The sequence below is a fragment of the Leopardus geoffroyi genome, chromosome C1 (genome assembly GCF_018350155.1).
Source record: "Leopardus geoffroyi isolate Oge1 chromosome C1, O.geoffroyi_Oge1_pat1.0, whole genome shotgun sequence".
Taxonomy (NCBI): Eukaryota; Metazoa; Chordata; class Mammalia; order Carnivora; family Felidae; genus Leopardus; species Leopardus geoffroyi.
In genome coordinates, this window is record NC_059328.1 from 193,885,341 (window position 1) to 193,899,276 (window position 13,936).

General features: G+C 43.3%; 1 protein-coding gene and 1 non-coding gene across 2 annotated transcripts; one reads left to right on the top strand and one right to left on the bottom strand.

The window, feature by feature from the left end:
* Window positions 1-1,645: 1,645 nt before the first annotated feature.
* Window positions 1,646-1,751, top strand: LOC123600172. The gene has a single exon (XR_006713546.1). It is a non-coding gene; the product is annotated as a U6 spliceosomal RNA (small nuclear RNA).
* Window positions 1,752-4,227: 2,476 nt separating this feature from the next.
* On the bottom strand, window positions 4,228-6,682 carry CRYGB (crystallin gamma B). Its single transcript, XM_045475142.1, has 3 exons — window positions 6,592-6,682; window positions 6,254-6,496; window positions 4,228-4,568 (listed from the first exon to the last, which is right to left on the bottom strand). Exons 1-3 carry the CDS (start codon window positions 6,598-6,600, stop codon window positions 4,293-4,295), a joined length of 528 nt encoding a protein of 175 aa, XP_045331098.1. The 5' UTR covers window positions 6,601-6,682; the 3' UTR covers window positions 4,228-4,292.
* Between the last annotated feature and the right edge of the window lie 7,254 nt (window positions 6,683-13,936).

The following is a 13,936-nucleotide window of genomic DNA, read 5'->3' on the forward strand; positions in this document are numbered from 1 at the left end:
CACATTTCTCATTTACCCCCTAGTTTTACTGAGATATAATTGAAATATTACATTATATAAGTTTAATGTGTACAACGTATTGATTTAATACATTTGTATATTACAAGATGCTTACCACCATAGTGTTAGCTAACACCTGTGTCACACCCCATAATTAATTTTTTTTGTGGTGAGAACATTTCAGATCTACTCTCTTAGCAACTCTCAAGTTTATAATACGGTATTATTAACTATAATCACTATGCTGTACATTAGATATCCAGAACTTATTCATCTTATAGCTGGAAGTTTGTCCTATATACTTCTTTTGTTTTTTAATGTAGCGATCCTTCCCACCGAGACACCAGTTCTACGTTTTTCACCCAGAGAAATCTTACCCCTTTTTTAAAGGTTCAACTTAGGTATCAATTCCTCTGTGAAGATTTTCTTGAACCTTTCCTAATCTTTCAGGCTGAATTTAGTGCTGCCTACTTGGTTCTACCAAGCATCTTGCTCATACCACTGTAATGGTGATGATTGCTTATCTAATTATGTTGTTTAGACATCAGTTCCTCGAAATAACTGAGGAGAGCTCATTTCTGGACTATTCCACCTTTATTTTTGTATTCTCACTGATCGGCAAAACAGACAGGCACATAAAGGCAACTCATTAAATGCCTGGAGGATATGAATGTTATTCCCTAGTCTGAAACCCATTGTTGTGATAGTCCATGAGACCTATTTTGAATGCTCAGCACAACAGGCATATGGGCTCCCATCAGAGTTCAGTATTTGCAACTTTCAATGTGTAGGATGACACAAGCACTCTGCATTTGATCTATTTAATGGGCCTTTATAACAGGGGAGATGAGTAAGCAAAAGAGAGAAAACAGGAATGTTGTGTTGTCCCTAAACCCTCTGTTCCTTGGTCATTCTGTCTAATTTTTGTGTTTCCTGAGATGCCAAGTTAATGTCACAACAGCAGTGGCCAATTCCAGAGTATTGCTAGTGTCCGAGGTCCAGCCAGCAGTTGATCTTAAGCCCACCCTCCTGCTTCCTGATAATTCATGTAGCATTTGTATCACATACAGACTTGGTTAAATGAGAAAAGGTCAACCGGTTGGCAGCTACGTAGACCAAACTATCCCAAACAAGGAGGCTGGGAGAGAGACAAAGCATCACCATCACAGCCCCAGCCTCTGGTTCTCTTTCTCTGCTTGTCTTTGAGGACTGTTCAATAAATGACAAGAAGACAGGGGGCAACCAATGACCCACCTCTGCTTAACTCCTATGGCATTCCATTTGGATCAAATTGGCTTTCGTGTTAAACATAATACATTTCTTCTTGCTCGGGTGGTTGTGATTGTCACTTTAGCTTTAATAAACCCACAAAGAAGAACCCCTAAAGTCTGGAGGAGAAGGAACAGGACAAAACTAACATCAGGACCTAACCCTGTGGCAGCGAGGAAGGATCATTGGAGAGAGAACCCACAAGGAGGAGCACTCTTTGAGGGTATCCATCAGTATGGCAGTTCTTGGCACTTCTTTATGGAATGACATCAGTTGCTTTGCTTGGTGGGTCTTCTATAAGGTTAGATTGGCCAGAAGATGCTATAGATTCAAAGGAAGAGAAAAGAGGAAAAGGAATAAAAAGATTTAGATTCTGGTGCTTACTTTGGCAGCATGCATACTAAAATTGGACCAATATAGAGAAGATTAGCATGGTCCTGCACAAGGATGATGTGAAAATTCTTGAAGCATTCCATAAAAAAAAAAAAAAAAAAAAAAAAAAGATCTAAAACCTGGGCTTATTACAAACTAGGACCTATGTGAAATACTGGTGTGTATAGGGTATATAGGCTGACACTGGGGTTATCTTGAATTGTGTTTTCATCATCCTGGGGAAAAGGTAAGTGGGATCCTGTAGGGTACCCCTTCTTGCATTCCACTCTTGGAGCCTGCTTTCATCTCAGACCCTTTCACCTCTCTGAGGCTCCAGTGTGCACTTTCAAGAGAGGAGGGAGAGGAGGAAGCATAGGTGAGGGACTAGTTTGAGCATTATCCCTCTCCCGCCACCATTACTCCCCTCTGTTGGCTTTTTTTTTTTTTTTTAATGCTGGGATTAGAGGGATGATACCGTTCTCTTTGCCTGTTCCCCAGGGGTGGAAATATAATTTTCACGAAGAAAAGCTTAATCAGTGACATCCAGGGTCTCTAATTTTACATGCTTTCAGTTCAGGTATTTCAGGATAATTTCCATGTCTGCAGTCTGTGATTTTATGTCTACCAAGCAAATAATGTGAAATCCAGCACTCCAAGAAGCTTTTGGCTTTCTAATTTATGCCTGATGTTATTATTACTGACAAACAGAATTCTGGCTGATGTTTCCAGTAAGCTAATACTATCGTTGGGAGTTTAAAGGTTGAAGAACTGAGAGTTAGGAATAATTGATACCAAATAATTCAAGAATCTGACTATTTTCCAGGGAAAGAACTTTTATAAATAGCCTAACCTTGTGCCCCAGTTTGCCTGGAATACTCCTGGTTCATGCCTCTTGCCCCAGTGTAATCCTTAATAGAATACCCTTTCATTCTCAAAAATGACTCAGGTTAAGCAACAAATTAGATGCTTGCTCTGTTCATAGATATGGAGATATGGAGCCCTTGAGGGCACAGGATGGAAGGAAGCTATAAAGAATGAACAGCCATGTGGGTACAGCTCAGAATAGAGGAGAGAGGAACAAGAATGAGAAAGAGGACCAGGCCACCCGGTAGCAGGTTGGAACTTGCAGACTGTTTAGAGCAAGGTCATCTAATCTTAAATTTGTACTGTTGTGCTGCTGTGATCTAAACATGTATCTCTCCTCTCACAACCTGTATAATAAAGCTGTCTGCACCCATGAAGGCTTTATATGAGAGATAGTTCAGGAACTCAAGGAAAAGAAACTGTCTCCCATCTGAGTCAGTGAGATGCATGGGGCTGGTCATGTGGGGGAGAACAAAATGGTCCACCCAATGACAAGGCAGGAGTTCAGAGTGGAGGGTTACTGGGAAAAGCATAAACAACCCATTCCCTTTCCAGAATTCCAAGAGACTTTGAGGATATATGTGTTGGAGAAAGTGGGTACACAAGTATCCCACTCCACGTGAGATGACACTTCAGCCATTTCATTAGAATCTCAAAGAATGAGGCACTTTAGCTGAATTTTGATCTGAAGCCATCAATTTCATTGTGGAACTTTGTGAGAAAGATCCAAGAACCATATTTAATTACTTCAGGATGATACTAAGGATGTTGTTTGCTCAGTACTCTCTTTACTAGGACCCCCATGAAAACTTTCTTTTAGGTTTTGGTACTGGGAACGGTTAGGTTAGCCTTGAGTAATTAATTGATTTGTGTTATGGACTCTGTTAGTCATGGAACTTATCTTGTTTCCCCTCTCTGTCTTGGCTGCTGGATTCAAATCTGGCTTTATCTATGGCCAACATAGTGCAGTAGATAACAACATGCAACTTGGGCTTGAACCTCACCCCTGGAAAATAAACATACCAAAAGGAAATATACATGCCATCAAACAAACTTCTCCAGGAAGTTTCAATTCCTTGTTTTCCATTTAGTATCATTTTCCATGTATAGTCATAATTCTTTACTTCCTATTAAAATGATACGGGGCTGAGTTCCCCCATGTGTATGTGGTTTTGGTAGAAATCCTGAAATTCTTCTATAAAGCATATACAGCAAAGAGACAGTGAATTCTGTTTGGGCTGAAAACCTCAGGGAGGAATGAAGTATTGAACATGGAATTGGCTGCTGTTAGAAGGATAAGGCACGTAACAGGTGAGGGTGGCCGGTTCGTTCGTTTGTTTTTGAAGCTAAAGTAAGGGTCTAGATGCTGAGAACAACTTCCCTCATTAGGTAAGGCTTGGACTATATATAAAAGATGGCGGGGATAACCTAGAAGGATAACTTGGGGTGTTACAATAACTATTTATTTATCATTGTAGCTGCAAAGTTATCCTTCTAAGAGCATCCTTCTAAAAGCATATCCTTCTAAAAGCATAAATGGCTTTTGCCCAGTCGAATCGAACCTTGAGCCTACATGGGCTAGTCTTTAAAAGAAGGCTGGTGATGATATCCTTTACTCCTCTTATAGTTTCCCATCATGAAAACATCTGTCATTATGTTTGGTGAAGTGCCATTATTGCTTAGGAAGTCTTAACAGTTTAAAAGAAAAGCAGGACTCCATAGTGCGAGAAACACAAGCTAAATATTTTATTGGATTCTAAAAGAGAAGAGCGGAGAATGTAAGTACTTTAGTAAAAATCCATTACTCGTCTGAAAGAACCAACTTTGGCATTCATGGCCCCCCAGTCAAGGTATCTCCTATACTCCCCGGGCCTCAGCAGGTACTGCCTTCCCCTGTAGCTGGGCATCTCATAAAGGACCCAGCAGCCATCCAGCACATTGACAGAGTGGATTTCATTGAGATGGAAGCGGTCCTGAAGAGAGAGACAATCATCTGTGATCTCTGACATTTGTCCCCTGAAGTCCTCTCGCTCGTAGATCCTCATTCTGAAAGTGCCGGTGTGCTGGGGTGGCAGAAAAGAAAAAGTAAATGAACACAAGTGGAGAGAAATGAAAGTGTTCTAGCTCCTGCACCTCCCTGGCCACACCTACCCAGAACTTGTTGGAGTCCAGGTTTGCTTCCAGAACAATCACGTTGCAGTGTTAAAGAGCCTTGCCCGCCCCCCACCCCATCACCTTCCCAGGCATCTAGTGATTTATGGGTAATATGAGGAACAGAACTCAGCCACCCTTCACTGCCATCCACATCTCTGTCCCTAGCAACAAGATTTGTCCAAAATAAAATTGATCATGTTAGTGCTTGTTGTTAGAGAAGGTCCTTCTCAAAGGTGAAAAGTGTAAGTCATTGGAAAGAAAAGTCCCATTCGATACATTACTTTTGTTAAAGAGGAATCAACATTTAGCTATTTTATGTACATTATGGAACACAGGATTATTAATCTCTTGTAAAAAATAAGATGACACATTTTCTTTATCTCTGTGTTCAATATCAACTTATCTGGTGTTTAAACTTCCTTTCTGGTCTCTTCCCTTCCCGTCTTTATTTCCCTCAGCAACAAGAACCATCTCCATTAAGCTCTGTTTGGATGACACTATTACCCGTGCCTCCCACACTCCAACACATTCCTCTAAGAACTGTGAAATCACTCTCTAAGAAATATTGAACTCAAACTTTGATTTTGGATTTGGCCTTTCCTTTAATTTATACCTCTAAGTAAACTAATAGGTAGTGACCATGGTATCAGAATAAAAAATAGAGGACAGGAAGATAATTAAATAGGAAAGTGAGCCAAAGCAAGCAAACATATATTTATCAGGTAAGCAGACCCGGAGCCCCTGGGTGGCTCATTGGGTTAAGCATCGGGCTCTTGATTTCAGCTCAGGCCATGATCTCATGGTTTGTGGGTTTGAGCCCTACATCGGGCTCTGTGTTGACATGCGGAGCCTGTTTGGGATTGATTCTCTCTCTCTTCCTCTCTCTCTGTTCTTCCCCTGCTTGTGTTCTCTCTCTCTCTCTCTCTCTCTCTCTCTCTCAAATAAATGAACTTAAAAAAAATTAAGCCAACCCAGATTGTATCTATCTGAGTTTTGATATATTATTTCTGAGTTGATACAGTTCAGAATGATGACATTAAGTTATATCTTGGGGCGCCTGGGTGGCTCAGTCAGTTAGGCATCCAACTTTGGCTCAGGTCATGATCTCACAGTCATGAGTTCAAGCCCCATGTCGGGTTCTGTGCTGACAGCTCAGAGCCTAGAGCCTGCTTTGGATTCTGTGTCTCCCTCTCTCTCTGCCCCTCCCCCACCCATCCTCTCTCTCTCTCTCTCTCTCTCTCTCTCTCTCTCTCTCTGTCTCTCAAAAATAAACATTAAAAAAAAAGGGGTTATATCTTACACAGATGGCAACTTGTTTTCTATTTGTCCTGCTTTTTCCTAATTAGACTTTGGCCTTTTAATTTTTTATTCCATTTAAAATATAAAAATCTGGGACCATGTGAGTAAAAAAGCACACACCATAGGGTTCATGAAGACCGACTTCCCATCTGAGACAGCCTTTTAGAACAGACCACATGCGGTAGCCTCACTCCCACCTTCTGCTGTGTAGTTGGAATGATTTGGTTGAAGAATGGTATTCGTTCATGGCTTTCACTTCCAAAGCGACCAGAGACAAAGACAGAGCCACACTCACCTGGGGGATGAGGCGGCAGGAGCGGACCGAGTCGCTGAGGCCCATCCACTGCTGGTAGTCTGGGTAGTCCCCGCGCCTCAGAAAGTACTGGTGGCCCTGGTAGTTGGGGCGCTCGTAGAGCATCCAGCAGCCGCTGTCCACGCGGATGGAGTTGCAGCGGCTGAAATAGGGCTGCAGGTTGGGGCAGTCGCTGCTGCACTCGTAGCAGCGGCCCTGGAAGCCCCGGTCCTCGTAGAAGGTGATCTGCAAAATGGAAGGTGCGGGAGCGTGAGGCCATGTGCCCCCGCTGAGGATGCTGCGCCAGGGCAAACCCCCGGCATCAGGGACCCAGCACTTACCTTTCCCATTTTGGAGAGAGTGGTCAGGAGGTGTTCGCTGGGTGCTGTGTGGGCCGAGGGGGAGTGCCGCTGTATATATAGCAGCCCTGACTGCTGCCTCCGCAGGAAATCACACAAAAGGGGCCCATTTCGGTGAGTAAGGGGATTTGCAAGCTCCCCGCTCCCCCTCCCCCTGGTCATTGGGGTTAGCTGAATGGTTCTCTCATTCTTTCTGGTAGGTTCGGGTTGTTCTCATTCACTAAAGCTGTTGTTGCCACCAAAATGAAAAGAGTCTTTACTCTTTTAGTTGAGCAAAAGGATGAGCGAAATTCTATCCCCCGTGCTTTGATTTTGTCGCCTAATCTGCTTCATTGACTCCTCAAAGGTAATTAAACTAAGTAATGTATTCTGCTCGGGGCCTGGTGTTATTTTTTTTAAACGTATTAAAAAGCAGAATTTAAATAATGAGGAATCTTAAGGAAGAGGAAACCAAGTGAAGCAATCTGTGAAAGTGCTTTAAAAAGCACAAAGCTTAGTTCGGGTTCAAGACTCTGTGGTCATCATTGTTTGTATTTTGGGGTCTATCTGGAGTAAAATCGATACTTGACTGGAAATTCATAGGTTCTTGGGGGCTGGGAATTCTCTCTTGTTTCTTTGTGCCCCGGGCCCTAGCGCAGAGGGTTGGCACATAGTGGGCCCTCAATACCTGGCTTTGACCTGAGAGAAAGCAGATAGTTATGACTTTCCTTCACTTGCTGAGGACTCCCCGAGAGCCTAAATCCTTCCTTCTGCCGGTGGCTGCCCGGAGTACTGCTGTTCTTTGGCATTGTATTCCCTACCTCCTTCAATGTCCTAATCTTGGTATCCTTGCCCTCCTTCAACGTCTTAAGATCTTTCTTCTCTCTCCCCCATCACGGATGCTTGCTCACTTGGTAAGGGTGGTTCGAGCTACTGTAAGGAGTAATGTAGAAGCTCTCAAAATACCAACGACCTACTTCCTCAGACTTTTGAGATGTGGATGGCACCCAAGCCAGATGGCAGCCTTTGGATCGTATGGATCTCACAGTGTGGTATGGGACCCCTGAGGCCCCTGGGACACTTTCAGGAAGTTCAGAAAGTCAAAACAGTTTTCCCAACAATACCAAGATGTTATTGACCTTTTTTCACCCAGTGGAGTTTATGTCCAGAGGCTATATGACTTGAAGAGATTTGTAAAAATGTCTAATAATGCCAATCCTTTCATTAAATGTTTTTGTTTTGGAAAATACGGTCATTAGTCATAAAAACGTGTTATTTATGTTGACATGTAATAGGTTTACCCTCTAAGGCCTTGCGTCAGAGGCCTACACTCAGGCCCTGTCAGTCGTATGGTTGCCCTGTCTGTTCCAATGGTCAGCTTCCAATGTTCGAGCGTCAGGGACCTGGACTGGGGGCAGGTACGTGGTGAGTGGTGCTGTCAGGACCTACACCCTCGCAAGTGACACTAACTGTGACCACCTACCCTGCCTATCCCGTGCCTTGCGTCCACACTGCTTCCTCTAAAGCTGTTTTTCTTCCCAGTGTTTACAAACACCATGAAATTGTTGAATAGACACCATTTATGGAGAACGCATTCAGGGACCAACGCCTACACACCTCCATCTGCACGCACTTCTGCAGTTTCTGTGGCTGTTTGTGTAGTCTCGGTTTCCCCACTTATAAAATAGGAATGGTGATGAAAATCAAATGAGATAATGGATTTGGAAGTACATGGCACATTGTAAAGCAATACCAGTGGTAAAAAAAAATATCATATCGGGGCGCCTGGGTGGCGCAGTCGGTTAAGCGTCCGACTTCAGCCAGGTCACGATCTCGCGGTCCGTGAGTTCGAGCCCCGCGTCGGGCTCTGGGCTGATGGCTCAGAGCCTGGAGCCTGCTTCCGATTCTGTGTCTCCCTCTCTCTCTGCCCCTCCCCCGTTCATGCTCTGTCTCTCTCTGTCCCCAAAATAAATAAACGTTGAAAAAAAAAATTAAAAAAAAATATCATATCATTCACATTTTAATAAATGCTAAAGATGATAACGTTAATAGAGCTCAGAGCCTGGAGCCTGCTTAGGATTCTGTGTCTTGCTCTCTCTCTCTGCCCCTCCCCTACTCTCTCTCTCTCTCTCAAAAGTAAAATAAAAACATTAAAAAATGTTATAAATAAAGAAATAAGTTTCTACTTCCGAGCTTCGATGTCATGGTGTCTACACTTCTGCTCATTGTATACAGACTAAATGAGATCCGTGGATAATTGCATATATTGGAACGCTTGATCTAATTTAGCAAAGGTCTTCTGTTTGGTAACTTTGATTTCACAGTCAAATGACGACTACCATTTGGAGATGGTCTTGAAGCAAGGCACCGAGAAAAGGAATAACATAGGTGAGGGCTGTGCGGTCAGAGCAGAGAGATTCCTTGAAGTCCATCCACTGCTGGTGTCAGACGCCCCGGCACGGAGCGTCCAGCTCTTGCTGTCCACCTGCACGCACCCTGTTGCTGTGGATAAACAGGTCTGCAGGTTGGAGTGGTCGTTGCTGCACTCAGAAGAGGTAACTTGGGATGGAACGTGAAGTAGGGGAAATCCCCCCAAGAACACGTTGCCGTGAGGTCGTTGACAAACCCCCGTTCTACACCCAGCCCACTGTGGTTGATGGACTGAGAATACAGAAGCCAGGGTCGTCATCAGCCATAGCAGAGACTCAGGGTATGTGTGCTTGTGTGCATGTGTGGGCGCATTTCAGGCCCACCGGTGAGTTAGGCCTGATTTGGCCAACAGTAGCATTTTGCCCTTTTCCTCATTTCTATATTACCAATGCAGTCTTTTTAAATGTGTTTGTCTTTCATTCTCCCTTACCTTATAGCTGTGTGTCCTTTCTGTTAAAGTGCCTTGGAGGTCTTTGAGGCGGTGCGGGAAAGGGAAGTTGATACGTAAAGCACAAGTCAGAAGAAGTGTCCCTGCTCTCATTGTTTGATTACACTCTTTCACGTTTAAGTAGAGAAATAGTAGGAATAGACACAATCCAGCTGAAAAACTGTGGGGGCGTGTGTTTTCAATCTTGACAGTGCAGGAGGGCTTATTGGGGAGAACCTGTTCCCATTCTGCCTTTTGAACTTAAGATGTCTGTGAGGATCCGGGCCCAGGGAAGGAATCATCCCTTGATACTGGAACGCCTTCCCTTCCCAGAGGCTTATTAAAGCTCACCCAGTCTTCAAGGCAGCCTAGGCCCGTCTTCCTAGGACACCCCCTCTCCAGGCCAGCTGTTACTCGGCTGTCCCTTCTCCGAGCACCTACATGCACTTCGTCACCACCCAACTTAGTACTGCAGCCTTGCCTTTCTCGTCGAATTCCTTCTTTTCCTTGTCTTCAGCAAGGTCATGAGCTCAAGAATAAGGGCATGTCACACTCCTTTATCCCCCATAATGTTTTATCAGTTAGGTGGGTGGATAAATAGAGCCCTGGAAGCACGAAGAACATGAAAAAAATAATGATTCTAATTCTATTTTGGAAAACGATAATTCTCCCGTGTGAGGTCACCCGTGTAGACGCTCAGAGACACGGAAGCCAGTTTCTCCCACTCACTCAGCTACCGCTCTGGTTCTGATGCTTCCTCTTCTGCCCACCTTTGTTGACCTGGGAGGACTTGAAGGGAGGTAAAAATGGCCCAGAAACCAGGCAGGCTGGTGTGTGCAGAGGACAGCGAGGCCTGCCGTTGGGGTGGGGAGGTTTTAAGCACCACCGGGGTATGCTGTGAAGGTCTCAGAACTTACCTCTAGTGTCTAAGCGTGAGAGACAAGAGACGTGGCCTGAGAAAGAGAACGGAAATGAAGGAAAAAGTGATAAGCAACATTTTTGTGAAGGAAAATGATAAAGAAGATTCTTAGCTACCTCCTTGTACTTTAAAAGATGGATGGATCGGGGCGCCTGGGTGGCGCAGTCGGTTAAGCATCCGACTTCAGCCAGGTCACGATCTCGCGGTCCGGGAGTTCGAGCCCCGCGTCAGGCTCTGGGCTGATGGCTCAGAGCCTGGAGCCTGTTTCCGATTCTGTGTCTCCCTCTCTCTCTGCCCCTCCCCCGTTCATGCTCTGTCTCTCTCTGTCCCAAAAATAAATAAACGTTGAAAAAAAAAAATTAAAAAAAAAAAAAAAAAAAAAGATGGATGGATCAATGGAATGAGACTTGGGGTCCCGGGGGCTGCAAGGCATGCTTGGTAATGTCTCTTTGTATTATCAGCCAGCAGCCCAGGCTAAAATATGTCAGAGGTTAGGGCACTGAGGCCAATGAGGCTTTTATCAGAAATATTTGAATACTGAGTTTATCTCTCAAGTTATGTACAAGCATTTTATTTTTCTTTAAAAGTAACTGTAAAACTCTCTTTTGGAAGAACTGGTCTCATTTACATCAGGAAGAAAAAATTAGAAAGCTGTTTAAGGTCCTCTAGGAACTCAATGGTTAAATAAACTTGTATATCAAAATATTTGAAAGTATCTACTGTAAGCCTGGCTTCTTCTTTAAAAAAAAATTTTTTTTAATGCTTATTTTTGAGAGGAAAACAGAGCATGAGTTGGAGAGGGGCAGAGAGAGAGGAAAACACAGGATTTGGAGCAGGCTCCAGGCTCTGGACTATCAGTACAGAGCACGATGCAGGGCTCGAACTCACAAACTGGGAGATCATGACCTGAGCTGAAGTTGGACGCTTAACTGACTGAGCCACCCCTGCGCCCCAAGCCTGGCTTCTTGTAAAAACAAAACCATTCAGTTAGGAGCCATTATAGTTGCCTGAGGCCTGTTAGGAGCCTCAGTGAAAATAGTTCATTACCCTTTGCCTCTCTCCCCACACAAACGTTTTAGTTTACACGCTGGCTTTTCCTGAAGCATTTGCAGACTTCTCTCCTGACTCACTGGTAACCACTCCCAAGAGAAATCTCTCGAGTTCGTCAGCACATCGTTGACATGACACTCTGCTGAAGGAAGCCATGTCTACCTTCATTTAAGTGGTTAGGATTGAAACTGCAGCAAATTTTACAGCACTCATTTGGCTTGGGGTGATGAAATAATAATAGGTATTAATAAATAGCCTACCTATTAATAATAGGTATTAATGAATAGCCTACTGTATAAAGAGTGTCTAGTATGTTCCAGACATTGTACCAGGAATCTGGTACAAAGTACATCATGTAGCCAACACAGCACAGTTATTATGGAAACTTTCCCAAATGTTTGTAAGATCTGGGGCAAGAGCATAAATCGAGCCCTCTCCAGCTTCTCACTCCCTCACATGTACACACTCTATCCGCATGCTCCTTGCCCCCTCCACTTCCCCTAAATAGCCGCCTTTTGACTCCCAGTGGCCTTGGGAGGATAGGCCAGGCAAAGACTCTCCTTTAAGTCTTGGAAACAAGGGTCTAAATAGAGGGAATTCTGGAGCTCCAGGTAAAAGGTGTGTGGTCTAGAAGAAGTGTAGGCTTGTCTCCAGGATCCAACAGATTTCTGTCCTGTGGGAACGATTATAGCTGGGAGTCTAAAGTAAGGCTCCCTGAAGCACCCAGTTCAAGCCAAGATCTCTGACTGACTAAGTCTAATAACAGTATTGATCACCATAGAGAAACAAATCCAAAAAGGTAGATGTAGCTAGTAAGTGGAGGAACTGGGGATTGAACTCAAGTCTGTCAGCCTCCAAGGCCTAAACTAATTGCCTCTCCATGTAATAATGGTTTGTTTTAGGTATTACCTTTCTAGGTATACACTTCTAAATTATACACTTCTAGGTATCTCTTCCCTAAATTACACATTTCTCAATGTCACACTTTTTTTTTTTTTTTTTTGTAATTTGCAAAGGTCCAGCCTCCAACTGGCCTGCTGTGTCCCTACAAACCCTGAAATCTTTGTCTTTAACAGTTCTGGTAAATTCTAGTGGACTCTTCAATGACTGATTGCTGCCAGGCTGAAGAAATCAGCATTAACTGACCATAAAAAGCTCTGAAATCCCCTATTTATTTATTTGGGTGTAGACTTCTAAGACAGTAGTATTGGGTGACTGTCAAAGGGACATTGAAGATGTTCACATTTCCTTGACTTAAAAGAATTTTCTAGAGAACAGCTCATTTATTCCGACCCCTTTTCCTTATCAAGTCCATGTATGTAGCACAATTAGACACAACTGATAGAGTCATGGCTACTAGTAACTGAGCTCCTGCCATAGGCTAGCTTCTGTACATGAGGTAGCTCATATATTCCTCATAAGATTATGCAAGCGGGAAAACTGAGGCTCAGGGAGGGTAAGCAAGTTGCTTAAGGTCACCCAGCCATTAGGTGGTCAAGCCAGAATCCAAGTCCATGGACCTCAAAGTCTGCATTGGTAACCACTGAGATACCCCACTTCGGTAACCACTGAGATACCCCACTTTGAAACCCACAAGAGTCTTAAAGTATCAGATCTGGAAGGAAATACAGAGCTCATCTTGTCCATACCCTTCATTTTACGAAGAAGGAAACTCATGGCAGACTGAGCTTTGTGAGATGAAATGCTATTTTCTAAGCCTGTAAATTCACCAGATTAAAACAAAACCAAATCCTAAATTAACAAAGTTATTTTCAGTAACACAGGTCACTTGGCTTTTCATTTTTTGTTAAAAGAGAACTCATATGAAAAAGACCTCAAAAAACAACAAAGCTCATATGTCATTAGTCACCCAACTATAGGACAACACAATGATTTAGCTAGGCCAGCAAGAAAACCTCAAATCTTCTGCATATTTGGTATTGATAAAGGCCACAACATTTTGATAATATGTGTATATTTATAATTTATCCCACAAGTTCCTTCAACAAGAAGGAATCTTATTTTAAAAGAATCTTCATTACTTAAGGTTTTATGCAGAGCATTATCTTTTTAAAGATTTATTTATTTATTTATGCATTTGATTTTTTTGTTTGTTTGTTTTCAGGTCATCTCTATACCCAAAATGGGGCTCAAACTCAAAACCCCAAGATCAAGAGCTGCATGTTCTATCAACTGAGCCAGCCAGGTGCCCCAAAGCATTATTTTTTTAAAACATCTTTATTGAGATATTATTCACATACCATACAGTTCACCCATTTAGAGTATATAATTAAACAATTTTTTGCCTTTTTTGGGTTTTTTTTTTTTTTTTTTTTTTTTTGAGAGAGAGCAGGGGAGGGGCAAAGGGGGAGAGAGAGAGAGAGAGAGACAGAATCTTAAGCAGTCTCCATGGTCAGCGTGGGGTCCTTCTTGGGGCTCGATCTCATGGCCATGAGATCATGATCTGAGCTCAAATCAAGAGTCAGGTGCTTGGGGCGCCTGGGTGGCGCAGTCGGTTAAGC